General features: G+C 37.2%; 2 protein-coding genes across 10 annotated transcripts in view; both read left to right on the forward strand.

The window, feature by feature from the left end:
* Nucleotides 1-12,516, forward strand: part of CAPRIN1 (cell cycle associated protein 1) — a 41,094-nt gene extending 28,578 nt beyond the window's left edge. For all 4 annotated transcript variants that reach the window (XM_081260770.1, XM_081260771.1, XM_081260772.1 and 1 more), the window contains 8 exons: nucleotides 837-898; nucleotides 2,459-2,569; nucleotides 2,756-2,905; nucleotides 4,007-4,157; nucleotides 7,905-8,099; nucleotides 8,584-8,684; nucleotides 9,025-9,088; nucleotides 10,635-12,516. In XM_081260770.1, coding sequence (XP_081116896.1) covers nucleotides 837-898; nucleotides 2,459-2,569; nucleotides 2,756-2,905; nucleotides 4,007-4,157; nucleotides 7,905-8,099; nucleotides 8,584-8,684; nucleotides 9,025-9,088; nucleotides 10,635-10,699 — 899 coding nt within the window. In that variant the 3' untranslated portion in view covers nucleotides 10,700-12,516. The remainder of the gene's footprint in view (nucleotides 1-836; nucleotides 899-2,458; nucleotides 2,570-2,755; nucleotides 2,906-4,006; nucleotides 4,158-7,904; nucleotides 8,100-8,583; nucleotides 8,685-9,024; nucleotides 9,089-10,634) is intronic.
* A 4,063-nt stretch (nucleotides 12,517-16,579) lies between these two features.
* The window catches only part of NAT10 (N-acetyltransferase 10), a 39,033-nt gene continuing 33,231 nt past the window's right edge, over nucleotides 16,580-22,381 (forward strand). The window contains exons 1-3 of one of the 6 annotated variants that reach the window (XM_081279677.1): nucleotides 16,580-17,118; nucleotides 18,668-18,790; nucleotides 19,199-19,290. In XM_081279677.1, coding sequence (XP_081135803.1) covers nucleotides 18,683-18,790; nucleotides 19,199-19,290 — 200 coding nt within the window. In that variant the 5' untranslated portion in view covers nucleotides 16,580-17,118; nucleotides 18,668-18,682. Of the gene's footprint in view, nucleotides 17,119-18,667; nucleotides 18,791-19,198; nucleotides 19,291-22,381 lie in introns of those variants that run through there. The other 5 variants (XM_081279678.1, XM_081279679.1, XM_081279680.1 and 2 more) reach the window with 5 other exon arrangements.

Consider the following 22,381-nt stretch of genomic DNA (forward strand, 5'->3'; position numbering starts at 1 on the left):
GATTTTTGATGATCTATTTAACCGTGGTTTAGGAAATGACAAGGGTCAGCAGTGGGTGTTATTAAGATGCAATTAGATATCTTTTTAAAGCATTTTATATTTCGTTTTTTCCTGTGGAGTGCAATAATAGGGATTGCTCTCAGTGCCTCATGCATGCTAGGCAAGCACTCCACTACTGAGCCCAGCCCCCCCCCCCCCAATTTTGAAATATATTGTAGTTTATAATGCTAAGATTGTTAATTGAATATTATCTAAGTTCTTGAGTATGCTTAGTGTTCCTTTTCCTATACTAACAGGCTGTCTTATGGATAACACTGACAGTGATTCTTGTTTTTCTCTCTTTTCATATATTTTCTTACTGACATCTTCAACTCTTCCAAAACACAAAATGAAAGCAATTTTGAGAGTAAACTGATAATCACTACCAGCAAACCCCAAAATGTTCTATTAAAAGCTAAAATCTCACCTGTACACTTCATGTCTTTTTTTTTTTTTTTTTTTTAATGTTCCAGGGATTGAACTCTGGGGCACTCGGGCTTTGAGCCACATCCCCAGCCCTATATTTTTGTATTTTATTTAGATACAGGGTCTCACTGAATTGTTTAGCACCTTGCTTTTTGATGAGGCTGGCTTTGAACCGAGATTCTCCTGCATCAGCCTCTGGGTTTACAGGCGTGTGCCACTGTGCCTGGCCTTGCATCTTCTTTTTGTCTTGACCAAAATATCATTAATAATTTGGTCATAGAAATTTGCCGTTATCAGCCATAATAAAGGTATTTAGACATCTCTTTAAGAAATTTGATTTTGTGTAACAATAGTTTTTGTTGATTTTTCAGTTCATTCTGAATCTAGGCTTGCTCAGCCTAATCAAGTTCCTGTACAACCAGAAGCTACACAGGTAAAAGTGATACATATTTTTCATGTTTTGTTTCTTAGGTCTCTCTCTTTCAGCCTATGAGTATCAGGCATGCATTTGATTAGAGATCAAGTTCTGTTGGCTTGAGTAGTTACCAGTCTTTATTTTTATATTTGTATTTATTTTTCTTTTGATTATTTTTATTTATTTATTTTTTTTAATATTTATTTCTTAGTTCTTGGCGGACACAACATCTTTGTTGGTATGTGGTGCTGAGGATCGAACCCGGGCCTCACGCATGCCAGGCGAGCGCGCTACCGCTTGAGCCACATCCTCAGCCCCTGATTATTTTTTAATTGTAATTTTTGTGTTTATAATTGTTTATTAAAATGAAGTGTGCTTTTTAATTTTAAACTAAGCCGATTTTCAGAAGACATGATTCAAACATAATTGTAAAATTTAGAACAGGTTTTGCCACATTAGAATCTGGAAGGACATAATGAACTGTTTATTTTACTTTGAGATTTAAAAAATATATGTATTTTTTGCAATTGTTAGGTTTTGTATATAAATTCAGAGATGGAGTCATTAATTTCTTCTTTCACAAGTGTATCAATTTTTAGCCCTGTGAATATTAGCGTTGGTTTATTTATTTACTTTTTAACACATTTATTTTTTGGTACTGGGGATTGAACCCAGGGGTGTTTTACCACTGAGCTACATTCCTAGTCCTTTTATTGTTGATTTTTTTTTTAAAGAGAGAATTTTAATATTTATTTTTTAGTTTATGGTGGACACAACATCTTTATTTGTATGTGGTGCTGAGGATCGAACCCAGGCCGCACGCATGCCAGGCGAGCACGCTACCGCTTGGGCCACATCCGCAGCCCCTTTATTGATGATTTTTAAGGCAGGATTTTGCTATGTTGCCCACGCTGGCCTTGAAGTTGGAATCATCCCGCTTTAGCCGTCCGGTTGCTGGGATGACAAGTGTGGGTTATCACACTCAGCCTAGTTGGCTTATTATATTTTATTTTTAAAATATTTTTTAGTTGTAGATGGACACAGTGCCTTTATTTTGTTTATTATTTTTTTTATGTGGTTGCAAGAATCGAACCCAGTGCCTCATACATGTTAGGCAAGCGTTCAACTACTGAGCCACAATCCGAACCCATTTAGTAGGCTGCTTACTTTTTTTTTAAAATTCTGACTCCACTCCTTTTTTTTTTTAATATTTATTTTTTAGTTGTAGTTAGATACAATACCTTTATTTTATTCTATTTATTTTTACTTGGTGCTGAGGATCAAACCTAGGGCCTTGCACATTTTAGGCAAGTGCTCTACTGCTAAGCCATAACCCCAGCCCAAGTAGTAGCAGACTTATTTTTTTAAATTTTTTTTTTAAAAGAGAATTTTAATATTTATTCTTTAGTTTTCGGCGGACACAACATCTTTGTATGTGGTGCTGAGGATTGAACCTGGGCTGCATGCATGCCAGGCGAGCGCGCTACCACTGGAGCCACATCCCCAGCCGCGCAGGCTTATTTTTTGAAATTCAGTTTTGTAACTAGAAAGAAACCTGATTTCTCAATTTCTGTCTAGGTTCCCTTGGTTTCATCCACAAGTGAGGGGTACACAGCATCTCAACCCTTGTACCAGCCTTCTCATGCTACAGAGCAACGGCCACAAAAGGAACCAATTGATCAGATTCAGGCAAGTTCTACTATAAGACTATATAACTTGTTGAGGCATTTATTGATGAATTAGGCAAAGGTACTTTATCATTCGTACTGTGGCATTTTTGAACCTACATTGCTTTCATGAAATAGTTGAGCTCTTGACACACACAGAAAATTTTGTGTTAGATTACTGCTAACTATTTATTTATTTTGTGTTTAGGCAACAATCTCTTTAAACACAGACCAGGCTACAGCATCATCATCCCTTCCTGCTGCTTCTCAGCCTCAGGTATTTCAGGCTGGGACAAGCAAACCTTTACATAGCAGTGGAATCAATGTAAATGCAGCTCCATTCCAATCCATGCAGACGGTAAGCAAATTAATTCAACTAATATTAATTACTTAAGTGTGTACTATGAATCATGCTATATTGTCAACAAAGAAGATTCATTTAATGTCTTGAACCTGTATCTACTATAACTGCAGGGTTATATTTATTTGTTTATTGTGTGTGGTACTGGGGATTGAACCCAGGGCCTTGTGAATGTGAGGCAAGCACTCTACCAATTGTGCTCTGTCCCCAGCCCAGGGATATATTTAATTAAACATCTAACTCTGTTAGAATTCTCAAAGGTAAATTTGAACATATTAGTTGTGTACTTGGATCTTCTTCTTTTTTTTGATATCGAGGATTGAACTCAGGGGCACACAACCATTGAGTCACATCCCCAGCCCTGTTTTGTATTTTATTTAGAGACAGGGTCTCACAGAGTTGCTGAGGGTGGCTTTGAACTCATGATCCTCCTGCCTCAGCCTCCCTAACCACTGGGATTACAGCCATGTGCCACTGTGCCCAGCCTTCCATCTTCTTTTTGTCAGTTTTGCCCTTTTGACTTGATTAACAAAGTTTAAACATACAAAAAGTAGGCCAATACAACATCTTTATAGTCCTATCTTAGATTTAAGTAGTTGATATTTTGCTCTATTTGCTTAATCTTTTTATTTACTGGAATATTTCCAAGTAAAATTCAGACGTTATACTTTACCGTGATTCAACAAAGCATCTTTAAATTGGGGAGTTTTTATAAAACAATGATAATGAAATACTGTAATCTGTGGGATACAGCTAAATCAATGCTGAGAGGGACGTTTAAAGAGGTAAATACTTAAAGTATTAACTTGATTAAAACATGAATAAAAGGAAAAAAATAAATTTATAATTTTCTACAAGTGATATTACATTAGGAACTAAAATTGATCTTTCATATGTAAAAAGCTTAAGGCTGCTGTGCATGTTAAGTGCTATATGGTAATATATGTACACATATATACATTTTCCCACATTGAGGTTCATTGTGGGTTATTGTTTACTAGCATCAAGATCTGCCACATTCAAAAGAAAAAAAAAAAAGATCTTCCACATTCAAAGAAGGTAATAAAGGGAGAAACTAATCATTTATTCACTTACCAGGTGTTCAATATGAATGCCCCTGTTCCTCCTGTAAATGAACCAGAAACTTTAAAACAGCAAAATCAGTACCAGGCCAGTTACAACCAGAGTTTCTCCAGTCAGCCTCACCAAGTGGAACAAACAGAGCTTCAGCAAGAACAACTTCAAACAGGTAGTCAAACCAGTGTCACTTTTTTGGTTGCTTGCTTTCCAACACAGTTATTGATAGTATTAGGACAGTTTAAACTTCAGAGTACTGGTGGTCAAAAGTTTTTGTTTTTGGTAGTGGATCGTATGAATTATTTTCATTGCTAATCCTGAGTTGGGTCCATACTTTGTGTGAATTTTGTGCAGTTTTGGAGGCCTTGTGCCTTTTTTCCTCTGATCACTGAGCTTTTATAAATATATTTATTTGCATAGCTTTACTGGAATTAATCTTGTTTGACTTACTATAAATTTTTATCTTTCAGATCACTTATAATTGCTTATTGTTTAGACCCTGCTACCATGCATGATACATGGCAATAAATCAATCATATAAAGTTGAATTGGGAATTGGTTTGATTTTTTTATTAGTAACATTTGTGAATAAATTTTAGTGACTTTATTTGGTGACAAGCTTGAAACAAAATCCTTTTTGGCAAGTAAGTTCATAATATGGCCAATTCTTACGCCTATCATAGTAATAATGTGAATAGATACATTTAGATTTCTTTATATGTAAGATAGAGTATCCTCTTTAGGTTTTTGGTTAATTCCTAGGAATTTTAGTGGAATCCTTCAACAAACTAGCAAATCCTCCTAAAGTGTGAGGAGTTAATGTTTTAATCTTACCAGACAGTTTTTAAAAAATCCGAAATTTTCTAATTATTCCATTTCTTGATAGATCTGAATCAGCATTTTAAATTTTTTTCAGTAGTAAAGTCTTAACGAAACCTATAATGTTCATACTTGTAATTAATATGGAGGTTGAATCATCTATAATCTGGTAGAAATTTGTCAAGTTATGCTTATGCTCAGCTTCTGAATGATAACTTAAGCTTCTTGATCTCAGGCTCCTTTATATACTTATCCTCTATCCAGAAAGTTATGTGTGGTACAGGTTTATTTTAAGCCTTTAAATATTACACTGATATACTTATGTTTTAGCCATCTTTTTGATGATGTGATGAAATTAATAACTATGTCATTTGACTGGTTAATTTGCCCTTTGTCGTTGGATTTGAAACTCTTTCCCCTTTGTGTTCTATCTGTTATTTTCTAATTTTGAATCACTTGAGCTAGATGAACTTTTGTTACCATTTCGAAATACACATTTATAACATTTACAGTAAAAATGAAAATGAGTCCATACACCTTGCTTTATTGATTGATTGCAGATACTCTACTGCTGAGCCATATTCTTAAACCTTTTAACTATTTTGTTATTTACTTTGAGACAGTGTCTTGCTTAGTTGTTGAGGCTAGCCTCAAACTTAATCCTGCTTCAGTCCTCCAAGTAATTGGGATTATAAGCATTGTTCAAAAAAAAATTTTTTTTTTCCCCCACTGAGCATGTGTAAGGCCCTGGGTCCAATCTAAGCACATGCTCTACCACTGAGCTACATACTCAGCCCTCATCTTGTTCTTGTGAACAATTTCATACCACCACTGTAATAATCATATCCTGTCTGGACTACTAGAGTTGTCACTTAACTTTTGACTCCCTTGACTAACTACTCTTTTAGCCTGCTCTATTGTCCACACAGTAACCAGAATGATCATTTTAAAAAAGTGCATTAGATGTCTCCTATTCAAAACCTTTCTGTACCTTCTCATTACATTTAGAAACGATACTCAAACATCTTGGTTTAAAAGATTGTTTCTGATCTGGTCCCTGCCTTTATCCTAGTCTGTATCTTATGTATCTGTCCATTTTCTTCCTATATATCTACACCAGCCACCGAAAAGTTCTCTCTGACCCTTACACTTCCTTTCTTTTTAACATGAAACTTATCTTCCACTGACAGTTGTATGGCTGGTTTTATTTCTGTTAACAAAACATGTCTTTTTTTTTTTTTTTAAAGTGATCAAAAAATGTTTGTGTAAAACTCTATATATGTCATGTACATATACACATTGAAATGGCTAAATTGAGCTAATTACACATATCGTATCATACTTCTACCAGCTTTTGTGATGTGGACACACAATCTACTCTTGATTTGCAAGAATACCATACACTCTTATTGACTTTAGTTACCATATTGTATAATAGATTTCTTGAACTTATGCTCTTGCATTGCTTTCTTCTTTTTTCAGGTCTGTGCTCAAATATCAACTCACAGAGACCTTTTTGTTACTGTTTCCAAACATAGCTCACTTTTGGTGACACATTTATCCTATTTTATCATTTCTCATTAGAAAAAAGCTTATACATGGAGAATTATAATAAGGAACAACATGAAAAATATCTGACAAAGATCTTTGCGTTTTCCTTTTTTGTTCTTTATTTTTTAAAATTTTATTTTGAGACAAAAGTCTTGCTCAAAATTTGTGATGATCCTGCCTCAGTGTCCTGAGTAGCTGAGATACAGGTGTGTGTCACTGCACATGGCTTGGCTTTTCTTTATAGAATATTAAGCTTATATTTTACAAATGCTTACATGGTAGCTCTGCTATTTTAAAATAAAGGTTACACTTGAATTGTTCTGCTGTGAGATTCTTGCAGTGAGGTTTGACCAAAATGAATAAATTTCTTGTTGATAAATGATTTGAATATTAAATTTTTGACTACATGCGTGTGAATGAATGTTTAGATAGAAAATTTTATGTGTATTTGATATTTGTAATTTTAAATTTGAGGAATGTATTAAAAAGTTAATCTGTGTAAGAAGTTTATACCTTGAGTAGTATAGTTTGGGGCAATAAGGAATTCAGAAAGGCATGTCTCTTCTTCCTAGGTATTCTCTAGATTTTTCATTGCAAAATAGAATTCTAAAAACTAAAACTGTATCTTGAGTTTCTTGAGGGTATAAAATAGCTCAGTAAATATTTTCAAGAGTTACAGACCCTTTTCTCTCTACTTCAAAATGGGAAATCTCTGGCAGGCTGTTGATTTGACCATTGTTGCGGGCTTTCCTTTGTCTTGTTACTACTATTCTTTACCTCCCAGAGGCACTTCTAGCAAATGTTTTTTCTTCCCTGTGAACATTGTCATACCAGATATGTGCCACAATATTTAGTTTTTGGAAATTTTTACATCTAGAATTATCTGTGAAAGGGAGGGTGTTGTGCAAGGTAATGTGAGCTTTTTAGAATCTTACCTTCAAGTAGGTTGAGTTGCTAGTTTACCCTTTAACTGTCTGGCTATACTTGGTATTTCGAAGACTTTGAAATGGGATCAGGCATCGTGGGTTATAAGACGGAGGCATTTGCTAATTTAGCCGTGTTATTGATGATATATTCTGCCATATTGCTGCTTAGTTATGAGAGAATGGATTTATGCATTTCACTAAGTTCCAAGGATAATTTGAAAACAACAAAAATACTAATTAGGAGCTTTATAATGGAAAGAAGTATTTAAATGGCACACATAGTAATTACAGTGGGTCCCTTTTGCTAAAGTGTAGATTTCTTTCAGAAGGTGTTAATAATACTTGCGTTTTCAAATCATCTGTTTGAAAGGGTACAATTTTGTATGTCTTGCTTTCAAAGATTTGGAATCATTGTTGGATAACTTTAATCCCCCTAAATTTAATCTGTGTGAAGGAGAAAAACAGGACTTTCATTAATCTATTGTTTTTCCTATTAATATGTAAATTTTTTAAAAAGCAGAACTAAAATTTAAGGAGATAGTGCTTACAGAAAGCTTTTGAGAGAACAAATGGTAGTGATCTGTGTTTATTGTACAATATTTAAACTATTTTTCTTACTATAGTGGTTGGCACTTACCATGGTTCCCAGGACCAGCCCCATCAAGTGACTGGTAATCACCAGCAGCCTCCTCAGCAGAACACTGGATTTCCACGGAGCAGTCAACCTTATTACAATAGTCGTGGTGTGTCTCGTGGAGGTTCCCGTGGTGCTAGAGGCTTGATGAATGGATACCGGGGCCCTGCCAATGGATTCAGAGGTAAAAAGGAAGGGGAAACAAAGTTTGAAATACCTTTTACTGTTTCAAGTTCTTTTCTGATTTGTAAAATATATAGAAATATCATGGTTTTAAGGAAGGGTTATAGCCATCTCCACATTATCCTTTGGGTATAATTTAAACATTTGAAGTGTATATGTATTCAGTTATTTAAATGACAGAGTTGAGAAAAACTTGTTATTTTCAAATCACTGTCAGTCTTTTGAGAGAGAATGGTCTTGTGTATTACTAGACCTTATGGGGATTTGTTTTTTTTTCCTTTAATGTGTGTGTCTTTTCATATGTGGGTGAAAATTGCATGTTCTAAAGCAATTGGTACTTACAGATACTTATAAAACATATTGGGTCAGCATAAGGGATTAGAACTAGCATGACTTAAGGTTTTCTAATTCTTCCCTTTGTCATTAATAAGAAAGTAAAAATTCCTTGTGAAGATATTATTATTATTTTTTGTCCTAAATTTTAGGAGGATATGATGGTTACCGCCCTTCATTCTCTAATACTCCAAACAGTGGTTATACACAATCTCAGTTCAGTGCTCCCCGGGACTACTCTGGTTATCAGCGGGTAAGTAAACATAGGATGGATCTCGATAACTAATTTGGGATTAATTTTATAGTGTTCAAGATTTTTTAATAGAAAATGATCACATTGACTTTTCTTAGCATTCAGTGTAGATCATTTAATAAAGTCTGACAAAGAATTTTGAGAGCAGAGGTATATATCTCATGGAATATTTTTGAGAATAATACAAGTACAGTAATTACAGAATAGCTTTTAGCTGTGATATTGGAATGTCTTCAAAGAATAAGAATTCTGTATTATGCAAATGTTAGATTGTAAGAATAGTTAGATGGGTAAGCATTTTTTAAAAAGTCTTTTCAGTACTAACTAGCTTGTCTTTTAGGATGGATATCAGCAGAATTTCAAGCGAGGCTCTGGGCAGAGTGGACCACGGGGAGCCCCACGAGGTAATATTTTGTGGTGGTGATCCTAGCTCCCAAGTGGAGCTTCTGTTCTGGCCTTGGAAGAGCTGTTCATAGTCTGCATGTAGGTTACATGTTAGGAATACATTTATCTTTTCCAGACTTGTTGCTAGGGATTAAATGAAATGCTCTGTTTCTAAAAAATATAATCTTGAATCCAAATTTTAATTTTTGAATGACTTTCCCTGTTACTATATAAAATTGTCTTGAAAATGAGAACATTTTCTCTTCCTCAGAAAAAGTGTTTTTCCAACTGGAAATTATTTTTCAGGTCCTAAAACCTGCTAAATGTTTTTAGGAAGTACTTATTAAGACATTTTTGTAAGACATTTTTGGAATGAGATTGAACATTTATATAAATTTATTATTCCTCTTTCATTTTTGAAACGTGCATATTATATTTTAGGACCAAAACCCCTTTAATGGCCAAATAAGCCATAGTTACGTTTAGAGAACCATTTAGAAATGGTAGAACTAATTAAAATTTGAATACCTTTTAGACCACTATTAGTGATCAAAATATCAAGTTATTTCCAACTTTAAAATGGAACCCCCAAATTCTTACTAACATAACTGAACTGTACTTAAAAATTAGGTTTTCAGAGTTTTTTCTGTTTTGTCTTTTACTATTGCAAAACTACTTCCTATTTGGGCAGGAAGATCACCTATTTCACAGTTAGATCTAGCATTTCATGTAATCTGAAGTTCTAAATGGTTCTCTGGTTTGAGGAACGTTAAACAGCAAGTAAGTTTCCTCTAGCTATTGGCCATAACATGTATAAAATGTATATTAAAGAGGAATTACAAAGTACTTTGATTTGAATGCTATAGCAATTGGCCAGCAAAAAGGTGCATTTTTTTTTTAAGTTAATGGATCACTCCGGAATTACTGACTTGACTAGAAGTATCAAAGATTATTTGCATGTGAATGTGGGTCATGTTCTTTCCCACTTTGTAGCATATTCTATGAAAGTTGAGTTAATTGATAGCCAAAAATTGTTTTAACAGCATGTAAAAAGTTATTTTATCTGTTACAAGTCATTATACAATTTTGAATGTTATGTAGTTTCTTTTTAACAGTTTAGGTAATAAGGTCTGTTTTCATCCTGGTGCTTTTATTAATTTTGATAGTATGATGTTACTACTGAAATGTAAGCTAGAGTGTACACTAGAATGTGAGCTCCATGAGAGCAGGTACCTTGTCTGTCTTTACTGCTGTATCTATTCCCAACGCCTGATGACAGTGCCTGGCACATAGTAGGCACTCAATAAATACTTGTTGAATGAATGAATGAATGAGTACTGGTGGAATACTCCATTAGCTCTACCCTTCCTTTAGCTAGAGAACATTAGCAAATTTGCGCATGACAACTTCCAAGAGGTGAAACTTGAACGCAGAAGAATTGACCTCTTAAACCTAATAATGTGGTGACAAGCTGCCCACATGCTTCTTGACTTCAGATGAAAATCTGCTTGAAGGCAAAACAAATAATATTTGAAAGAAAAATCAAATGCCATTTTTGTCTTCTAGGTCGTGGAGGGCCCCCAAGACCCAACAGAGGGATGCCGCAAATGAACACTCAGCAAGTGAATTAATCTGATTCACAGGATTATGTTTAATCGCCAAAAACACACTGGCCAGTGTACCATAATATGTTACCAGAAGAGTTATTATCTATTTGTTCTCCCTTTCAGGAAACTTATTGTAAAGGGACTGTTTTCATCCCATAAAGACAGGACTACAATTGTCAGCTTTATATTATCTGGATATGGAAGGAAACTATTTTTACTCTGCATGTTCTGTCCTAAGCGTCATCTTGAGCCTTGCACATGATACTCAGATTCCTCACCCTTGCTTAGGAGTAAAACATAATATACTTTACGGGGTGATAATATCTCCATAGTTATTTGGGTGATAATATCTCCATAGTTATTTGAAGTGACTTGAAGAAAGAAAGAAAACAAGTATGACTTTTTGACATTGGATAAAAGCTACAAATCAGCCCCAGAGTTATTTAATTCAATGGTAATAGACAAAACAAAAATATTTTCCTTGAAAGGAAGATGGAAGGAGTGGAGTGTGGTTTGAGAGAACAACTGCATTTCACAACTTTTTCCAGTTAAATTGGAGCATGGAACGTTTAGATGCATACCAAATTATGCATGGGTCCTTAGTCACACATGTAAGGGTGGCTACCAGCTTTGACATAGCACTCTTCATCCGGCCAAACAACTGTGATTAAAAACACATGTAAACTGCTTTTTTAACAGCTGATACTGTATTAAGACAAAGCCAACCTGCAAATCAGGCTTTGATTGGCACTTTTTGAAAAATATGCTACAAATATGGGATATAATCTGGATGGGCTGCTTCTGTACTTAATGTGAAGTATTTAGATACCTTTTGAACACTTAACAACTTCTTTGAGACAATGACTTTTATAAGGATTGGTAGTATATATCATTCCTTATGACATGCACATTGTCATCACTAATCCCTGGATCTTGTATCGTTACCTGAATTGGTACAGGTACTATGAAAATCTAGTGGATAATCATAACACTCTTGGTCACATGTTTTTCCTGCAGCTTGAAAGTTTTTAAAAGAAAAGGATATCAAATGCCTGCTGCTACCACCCTTTTAAAATTGCTATCTTTTGAAAAGCACCAGTATGTGTTTTAGATTGATTTCCCTGTTTAGGGAAATGACAGACAGTAGCTTCAGCTCTGATGGTATAAGCAAAACAAATAAAAACATGTTTATAAAAGTTGTATCTTGAAACACTGGTGTTCACAGCTAGCAGCTTATGTGATTCACCCCATGCATTGTTAGTGCATTTTATGGTTATCTCCAGCAGCTGTTTCTGTAGTACTTGCATTTATCTTTGTCTAATTTAATTCTAATTGAATTCCCCTTTCTTCATGGAGGCATTCATGTACAAAGTGGTGATTCCTTAGATGCATAGGGAAGAGCCTCAAGTTTGATGGAGATGATGGACAGTTTAGTAGTGAATTAGCCATATGTACTACATTGAATTTGTGCTAGCAGTTTGAGCACTAGTTCTATGTGCCTGTGAACCTAATGCTGCTTGTTGTCCCATTCCACCTTGACTTCATGGAGAATTAATCCCACCTATTAAGCAAAGGCTACTAAGTTAATGATATTCTCTGTGCAGAAATTAAAATTTTATTTTTTAGCCTTTGAAGAATTTTTCCAGTAGGTACTTGGCTCCTTAAAAATGAAAATTATTCTCAAAACATTCATCATGAGACAACTGGAGTTTTTGCTGGTTTTGTAACCTAAAATGGATAGGCTGTTGAACATTCCACATACACAAGTTTTGTAGGGTGGTGGGTAATGGGGGAATCTTCAATGTTTATTTTAAAATAAATAAAATAAGTTCTTGACTTTTCTCATGTGTGGTTGTGGTACATCATATTGGAAGGGTTATCTGTTTACTTTTGCAAATGAGTATTTCTTTTGCTAGCACCTCCCCTTGTGTGCTTTAAATGACATCTGCCTGGGATGTACCACAACCATATGTTAGTTGTCCTTTAGGGGGATGGGTAAAATTTTCATGGTTCAATGGCTAATCCCTAGATGATGTGTGCTTGCAATCCTATGAAAAACTAAATTTGCTATCTATAGAAAATAGTTTCATGACATTTAAAAATCAAAGTAAATTTGGTGATCAATTAGTATTCAGTGATCAATTAGTATGAATCAGTTCAGAGATGGGAGAAATGCCTTCTAGGTTTCAAATTTCTATGCATTAGTGCAGATGTGAATGTGTAAAGGTATTCATAGTTTGGTAACATGTATTTTTAAAAAGAACTGTTTGTTCATTTCAAAATACTATAATATGGGGGTGGTGTTCTGTTATCGCATTTTAAATGTAAACCTTTCATTTGTTAATTCAGACCATATTTTTTTAAGGAATGCCCGATAGGGCAGAGAACTTTTCAAAAATCTCATCAGGATCTGAATCTTGGTACTCAGTATTCTGTATAATATGTGAATGCTTGTCTTAGCTGCAGAAGGCCTTCTATTTGCTCAAGTGAGTATTTTAGCAGTTAAAAGGAAGTGGTTACTATATAGTATCTTGGTATAGCAAGAACACATATAAAATAACTTTTGTACGTGCACAATTTTAGTCATTCACAGGATAATTAAACTTTTTTCAGAGTTTCACTAAAGGTAGAATGTCATTGATGACCTAAACTGATTAGCACAGTTTTATTTCCAGATTCTAATATTCATAAAGAATATGGGAGAGATTTCTGATCATTGTATCTTGATATTAAAACAAGTGACTTCTCAGTGTTTTTTAATTAATTTAACAATTCTTTTGTTTCCCTATACATACAACTTTGTTGTGTGGGAGACTTTCCATTTAAACACAAGACATGAAAATGTGTGCTTATTGTCAGGTTTATTGAGGTGCTCAGTTGACAACCAGTTCATTTTTGTAGAAGGTTATTGAGCAAGTGAGCTTTCTAAGTGTTTTACGAAATTTATTATACTGTTCATTGTATTTTCAGTGATGTATTTAGTTAGAAGAAATGAAATGCAGATAAGCACTGAATTCGTACCCTTCTTTTCAGCCTTAAGCTCCCAAATCTGCAATCCATTGGAGTTCTAAGCACAGTTTTATTGACTTTAAATTTAGTTCAAAGAATCAGTAATTGCCCCGACTTGTCCCTTTTATAAGAAGTAAATGGGGCGAAGAAACTCCTAGGAAAATTAAAAATAAATTGTTAAGATTTATTTCTCTGTCCTTTCCAAACTCCCAGGAAAATAAAGATAAATTGAGCCTCACCTCTTTTTCCCATTTTGAGTTCTATTAAGTTACTGGAAAAGACTAGTAAATGTTTTTAATCACATTAGATTAAATTATACGAAAACTTGTTTCCTCTTGTCTTTGAACAAAGTCTGCTCAGTTGTATGTACCATTTAGCAAAGCTCTAAATGAAGACATGTTTGTGAAAGAACAAAAAAAGGCTTAAATCTGTCTGGTAGTCTCATCTTCTAAGAAGGCGAGACAACTACATTTCTATTAATACCCTAGTTTAACAAGGTGTTCTGAGGCCTAATCCCACTTTGATGCAGCAGTCTGGCTCTTTGAGTATTTCAAAAGTTTATGTCTGGTCTACTGAAAGCATTTTTTAAAGTATTTTTTAAAAATACTTAGTTATAGGTGGACCCAATATCTTTATTTTTTTATGTGGTGCAGAGGATCCAACCCATTACCTTACGCGTGCTGAACAAGAGCTCTACCTCTGCGCCACAACCCCAGCCCTAAGGTATTTCTTAAAATTTGTGTTTACATTCCTGTAAGCATTTAGGTACTTAACCACTAGGCTCCATTTTGAGTTTTATTAAGCACTAGCCATCCAGTAAGAAGAATCACTGTGGTCCCAGCTTCCATTATAAAACAAGAAATGTGACTATAGCAACATGGTTGGTGATAGATATTAAGGCCATGACTCCTGCATGGCCTAGTTAAGATAGATTGGAGGATAATCAATCTAAGGCTTGAAGGATGAGAAGTGGTAAACTAGATCAGGGAAAGATCTAAAGATCCAGTCTACATTGACTAAGAATACTTGACTGGATGAAGTGCAAAGGGTAAGGGTTAATAGAGGTTGGAAACACCAGTAAGGACTATTAAGAGCAGCTTTACAATTAATGATTCATGTTAAATTTACCTCTTATGAAGAGATGGAAACCATTGGAAGTTTAAAAGCTTATTTTTCAGGGTGGGGATAGTGGGTCACCCAATAAAATTGCTGTTCAGGCATTCATTGCACTGTTGAGAACAAAATAATGTGGGCCAGGAGAAATAATGTAGGTAGTACATGCTGAAGTAGCTTTTTACTATGATTGTAACATAAGGTGTGAACTGCTAGTAAATGGATGCTATAGACTTTACTGGCCACTGCCTGACATCTTTCTGATTTTCTCCAGTCCTTGGTTGTCAGACTTCATCTATAGGCTAATACTCTTCACCAAGTGATCTCATCCAATCCCACGATTTTGAATAAGTGTTTCAGTTAAAAGTATTTGCAGTTCCTAAACTCCATCGTAACTAAATGTCTTGATTTTGAGTGTTTCTGGTCTTTCAGATTGACCTTTATTGATTGCCACTCACTGGCTGCTTTCAATTTATGGAATTGTTCAGGGCAGTTATTTTGGGTACCATCTTTTTCTTTGACGCCCTGTATCTAATCCTTAAACACCTGTTTCTACTGGGAAGTATCCTGAGTCACCTAATACTACCATTCTAGAACAGTAATAGCTTATGTTCCTTCTGTTTTTAGCCCACCTGTGATTATTATCATTTTTGTACAGCAGCTTGAGTGAACCTTTCTAGAGGGCAAATCACTTCCTTTTCACGACCCTGTCCCCCCAAATGAAGTGGTTTTCCAGCAAATAGAATTGGATTCTAAATCTGGTCCACATTATGTTGGGCTGCTTGCCTACCATGTTTTACTTGCTTGCAGTCTTCTGGCCTCATGACTGCTAAAGAGTTTTTATCTCCTTGGAGCCTTTACATTTTTTGGTGTGGGAAGGCTATTCGCTAACATTCTTAAAGCTCACTCTAGATTAAGGTCTTTTTTTCCCGCACTACCTCAAAAACAGTACCCTTAGTGGATACTTACATTTAGAATTTACCTTAAAGGGGCAGGGTCATTATGAACTAATCCCCTGTGAACAAAAGCGTCTAGCATATTGACGTTTTTGTTGAATCCATAAAATTGTGATGATGGGTATCGGACAAATGCCCGTTGTAGTGTGGCTGGTCACATTAAAATCTGAAATGCCTGTTTGAGAAAGGAACTTCAAGAATTCGGTTTCTGACTAGTTAAGGGATCTGTCCCTCTTCCTCCGCAAAATAATGAATACAAAAGTATGTGTGGGTAGTCATGTTCTTGCACTGGGAGCTGGAGGGGACACTGAAGAGCAGAAATCTAGGATTAGTACCCTGCAAAGGTCGGAAATCGGGTGGAAAATCTGCAGAACTCCACAGACAGGTTCATGAGATCGGTACCACGAGAGTTGAGGGTCTAGTGAGATGAATAAAAAGATCGGTGGTCTGAGCTTCCTCCTCGTATCACATCAAAGGCAAGTATTTGCACATCCCTGGAGGCACCGCCTTTCGCATAGCGAGGCCAACACTGAAAACCCTGAACACCGTGTGCTGCACCTGGCCTGTGGAGACACCTGCTGCTAGCCCCCTACACTGCGGCAGGCACTGGTGGTGTGGACATGAAAGTGTTTGTCTTGCGTTGCGTAGACAAATAATTGCACTTCGGGTCAGCAAACAAATAATTGCGCTTCGAGTCAGCTTCTGCCACCAAAAACTTCCGCAGCGCAGTCGCGGTGGGGAGTCCTGCGGTAGCTCCGCCTCCGCGGCCTCTGACGCCATCATTCGCCGACCGCGTTGAGAAAGGTCCCTTCCCCGTCGCCGAGTCTTTGGTGTGCTCGTGCACTCTCTGCCTGCCGGCGTCTGGGCGGAACACGCGGCGGAGTGCGGCAAACTCTGCTGACGGCCAGGCACTCGCTAGGGGCAGCCTACAGCATCCTGCCCTTCTGGAGTTGTTCCGTTTCCCCACGTGCTTCCTCTTCGCGCTGGGATCCCGGCGCAGGTACGTGTCGCGGGGCGTGCGGGGCGGCTGGAGATTACCGCTAAGGTGGGCGTGCGTGTGGTTCCTGGGTCAGAAGCGGACTGGCTAGAGGAGGAAGCTTGTGCATCTAGGCTGACGCGTGGCCCGCCCCCACGATCCCCTCGCTAGGACGCTCCTACAGGGCAAATTCCCCTTCTGCGAGACGCAGCGACTTGGGCTTGCTTCCCTCCGCTCTCGTGGATTGCGTGGAGTAGTCTCCGCCATCCAGGGACCTCTAACTAGGGCCTAGTGGAGAATGGGTGGGTGACAGCACTTGGCTCTTGCTGTTCATGCTTATAGCCTAGGCTTTGAACCGAAGCTCTCTGATCCAGGATTCTCCAGTGCTGGTGAGTATTTAACTATGCCCACACACACATTCATACTCCTTGTTTGGTAGTCGTATTTAGGACTTTATATTATTTGACAGTACAGCTAATGATGCCTGGCACGTAGTCATTATGTGTAGATAGACAAATGAGTGAATGAAAAAATAAATCTTTACGTGTCGTCAAGGCCCTCTTCATCTATTACGCCTTCCGTGACAACTCCATCCACAGTAATATCAGACCTTCATCAGATCCCTTATTGTAGCTGCTATTTGCACGTCTAATTTATATATATACAATTGTCCTTTATGTTTTTTCTTTTTAATATCCCCTTTAGAGAGAATGAAAGTTTGAAATCAAGGACTTTGTCTGGTACCTCTGGGGCTCCCATAGTAACTGGAACAAAAAGCAATCTCCAATAGTTACTTTTTTTTGATGGGGTCATTATGTGTCTGGAAATATATGGCTTACAAGCTGAGTAGATTGGCAGACTGGAAAGAGCTCAGGCTTTGGAGTCAGATTTAAGTGTGAATCCTATCCTATCCCTTTTCTGCTTTGGGATACTTGAATTTTTTTTTTTTTTTAAATAATAGTTGTCTCTTTACTTATAAATAGGGACCACTGATTTTGACAGTGTTTAATAATAAGACATGCTTGGAAATGTCAAAAGGGACAGTTAAAGCACAGTTAAGGTTCCATTAATAGCTTTATTTAAGCTTAGAATTAAGCAAATAATGGAGATTCTTGGTAGTGTGGTATTTTATGTTGTAGTGGTGTAATTGATATTTCTGATGTTTGATGTATTTATTATGGTAATGATGCAGCATTTTATCATGGGCAATCACATAACAGCTGTGTGTGTGTGTGTGTGTGTGTGTGTGTGTGTGTGGTGTGTGTGTGTGTGTGTGTGTGTGTGGCTGGCAATGAACCCAGGGCCTCAAGTATTCTGGGCATTCCTCCTACCACTGAGCTATATTGAGGTCTGTCTTTACAAAAGCTTCAATATGGTTTTCCCTCACTTGAAGAAACTTGTTTTTGACCTGACAGAATTCCAATCAGTTGATTTCTTTTCCTTAACTTTATGGGTAACATATTTAAAATCAATCAATAAATGAGTCAGCCCATTCAGAAAAAACTACATTGCATCTTGGCCTTTCTTTTTTAACCTCTCTGTGTTAATGGTATCATACCTACTAGGACATCCTCTCATAAGCATCTATATCCATATCTTGAGGTAGTTTGGAAAATGCCTTTGATATATGGCTATATCACTATATATTTTGTATTCCTAATTTTTTGAACGTTCAAGTCCTGATTTTTCTTAAGCTCCCTGGAAGAGTTATGAGGTTTGCCTCCCTGCTGACTTCCCATGCTGAGGGAATAATTTCTTTACTCCCAAGCCTGAGTTTCCTGATTTTAAAAGCAGGCTGATATCTTTCCTATGGAGGATCAAGATGATACATTAAAGGTGGCTGGCGCAACCCCTTGCCCCAGAAGAGGCAGCCAACTAGTGCTCCTTACCCATAATCTGCTATTTTGTCCAGTTGTATTTCCTTTCTTTCTCTTTTAGTGATAGTTTTTCACCATGCATCGGAAGAAGGTGGATAATCGAATCCGGATTCTCATTGAGAATGGGGTAGCTGAGCGACAAAGGTCTCTCTTTGTTGTAGTTGGGGATCATGGAAAAGATCAGGTAAGACCTGGTAAATACTCTCTGAGTTATCTTGTGTCCTGTCCCAGAGTCAGTATGTTACAACAGGCCTTCTGGGGTTTTAACATGTCAAGGCATTACGATCCCTTTGACTGCTGAGGTGCCTAGTAAGAACCTTTCTTTCATTTCTTAATTGTGATAAATTCTCTCTACTTTGATTTATTAGCAGACAAGCCAAAAGTCTTTGATGCTCAGGGTGGTATACTGACCATCAGGCTCAGTGTATGTGACCTAGCTTCTATTCCCCATCTGTTCTCTACTTGCCTGTGATCTTGGATGCCTCCCTCCCCTGGCTGTCAGTTTAATTTCTAATCTGTCAAATGAGGACTTGGGCCTAGTGGTCTCTGTGGTCTCCTTGGTCCCTGAGGTTCTGACTTTTTTCTTTGGCAGGTGGTAATCCTCCATCACATGTTGTCCAAAGCAACTGTGAAGGCTCGGCCTTCAGTGCTGTGGTGCTATAAGAAAGAATTGGGGTTTAGCAGGTAAGCTTGGCCCTTAGATGACCCAGTCCTCTTATTTTAAAAGTAGGCTGATGTCTTTTCCTGTGGGGGATTAAGATGATACTTTAAAGGTGCCTAGCATAACCCCTTAATTAACAATTCCTGCTAGTTAAAAGCCAGGAAACAATTCCTTGACACAGATTATCACAATCTTTAGTGGAGATGACATTTCAGAGGATATTTCTAAGTGGGGAAAAAAATGGAGCAGATGTCCTTTCTTCATTCCCAACAATAAATTTCAAATAATTTTCATACTCTTTGAGTTGTACCCAGCCCAGTGCCTTGTTTTAAGGTTCTCTTCCTGTTTTTCTGAGCTGATCAAGCCCATCTAATGTAAATTCCTTCAATAGCCTTTCACTCTCCTTTTTTTCCTTTGCAAAGAGGGGATTGTCCTCATCCTGTGTCCAAGGAAAACTCTAGGTCTCCTCTTTGTTTTTCAGGACCTTTACTGGTTTTCTTCTGTTGGTCACTGCACATCCTTTTGAATTTTCTTCTTTTTCCTGTAAACATGCTCAGTTTTCCCCATGCTCAGAAAATGATTAGCTCCATACCTAGCTCTGTCCTTAGGCTAGCATTTGCCTTCAATTTTACTGACACACACCTTAAAACAAGCCTCATTTACTCCCTACCTATGTTCTTTGTGGTCTCGCTTCTGAAATGTACTTGTAGACATCCCCTGAGACCTGAGGCCTAGCACAGCAATTTTTCTTCCCTTTTTCTCCTTTTCAGAGCTCTTCTACCACTTCTCTGCTATATGGTAATAGTTATTTGCTGAAGTCTCAATAGCCCAGACTTTTAGCTGTAAACACCAGACCTCCACACAAACACTCTTAAGCACCAGGGGGAAAATGTTGAAGTATCTGGGATAGTTCATGGAGCCTAAGAGGCTACCATTTCTACTCTGCTCAGGGGTGGTGTGGAGCCAGATTGCCCTTGCTTCCCATTCTTTCTATCTCTGCTGCCTTCTCTGTGCTTTTTCAATGCAGACCAGCTTTCTGTTTTCTCCTGTCTCTTGGTAGAAACAGAACTTGATTTTTATGTGTTTCAGGTCTAACCATGTGGAAATCAGACTTTATCCCAAAATTCTTATAGAAAGATGCTTACAAGGTGGGGCATTACACAGTGATGGGGGTTGGTCACATTAGTAGAAACCTTGCAGTTCTCCTTACAACGCAGCCTGGATGAGTTTGGGGTGGAGTGGGGAGTACTGTTTCTTGGCAGAGAACCCATTCTGTGGTCACCTTAGAAGTATTCCCTTTTTTTTTGGTCTTTGTGCTTACTTGGGCCACCTTCCTGAGCTCTTCCCTTGCCTATCATGATATCTCCTACCGTAAACCTAGCCAGCATCTATGGTTCTGTCCTTGGGTGTCTTCTCACTCCTTCACCCCCAAGTATGCTATCTTTGATGTTGACTCTCAGACTCTGTCTCTGCCTCTGGCTACTTCATGCTACATCAAACCTCCCTGCTCTTAGCTCATGCCATCTCCTCTGCCTGGTATGCTACTCCACCTCTCTGTTACCACCTACTGACATCCTCCCCAGTTTTCAGCACCTGCCTCTTTGATGAAGCCTTTCTGAGTTCCTCAGTCATACTTGATGGTTCCTCTTGTCTTCAGTGCTTGTCCTCATCTTAAATGCTTGTTACCTATGCTCTTGTGTTGGAATACAGTCCCTTCTATACTGTGACTTAGGGTATTTTTTTTTTTTTTTTTACTTCCAAGTGATAAGGTTATTAATCTAGGAGTCTTCTCTTATTTATCTTTATATATATATATTTTTTACTTTTACATTATCTAGCATGTTTGTGGTGGGCATGCAGTTAATATTTGTTGAGTTGGATTTATTATTAACAGGTTCTGAAATTATTTTATTTTAAAAAACTTGAGCTAGGTGTAGTGGTACATGCTTGCTCAAGAGTCTCAGGAGGCAGAGGCAGGAGGATTGCAAGTTCAAGACCAACTTCAGCAATTTAGTGAGAACCTGTCTCAAAGTGAAAAATAATAAAGGGGTGGGGACGTAGCTCAGTAGTTGAGCATCCCTAGGTTCAATCCCCAATATTACACACACACATAAAAAGAAGCTTGCTTCTGCCTAAAAGAAATCAGATTTTGAGTAAATAACTCAACCTTTTTAAAGTTATGAAAGTCTTATTATAAGAAATATCAGCCAGCTCAGGAAGCTGAGGCAGGAGGATTGTGAGTTCAAAGCCAGCCTCAGCAACTTAGCAAGGCCTAAGCAGCTCAGCGAGACCCTGTCTCTAAATAAAATGTAAAAAAGGGCTGGGATGTGGATCAGTGGTAAAGTACCCCTGGGTTCAATCCTGGTATTAAATAAAAGAAAAAAAAAAGTAAACAAAATACAAAAATGCAAAAATACAGAAAAAAGTACAAAAATGCAGAAAAAACAAAGATAAGCCAGGCATGATGGTGCATACTTGCATATAAAACCAGCTATTCTGGTGGCTGAGGCAGCAGGATTGCAAATTTAAGGTCAGTCTGTGCAAGATTGTGAGACCCTGTCTCAAAAAAGAAACGACAGAGGATGTAGCTCAGTGGTAGAGCACTCCTGAATTCAATACCCTGTTCTGAAAAACAAACAAAATCAAAAAATGAAAATAAAAAGTACTCATAATCTTACCACATGGGCCTTGTTAACATTTAGGTGTCTATCACTGGTATATAGTTATAAACCATGATTTGTATTTAGTTGTGCATAATTGTTCATGTAAGCATGTCATTACCACTGAGCTAAGTCCCTGGCCCCAAGCATTTTTAATATAGATTAAGAATAAGAATAAATCCTGTTGCCTTTTTTTTTTTTTTTTTCAGTACTGGAGATTGAACTCAGGGCCTTGTACCTGCTGGGCAAGTGCTGTACCACTGAACTTCATCCCTAGCCTCTGTTGCATATCTTTGAATTTTGTTTTGAGGGCTTCTGATTTGTAGTATTTTTTATTTGGTAAATGTGAGATTGATGTGGAATCATGCAGTTCACAGTGTTTTGGGAAGATTTGTCTTTTAAATTTAACCCACCTGGTTAAATTATAAATCTGTGCCTCTTGTAGTTCTCCCCC

This window comes from Spermophilus citellus (genome assembly GCF_964194105.1).
Source record: "Spermophilus citellus genome assembly, chromosome: 2".
Taxonomy (NCBI): domain Eukaryota; kingdom Metazoa; phylum Chordata; class Mammalia; order Rodentia; family Sciuridae; genus Spermophilus; species Spermophilus citellus.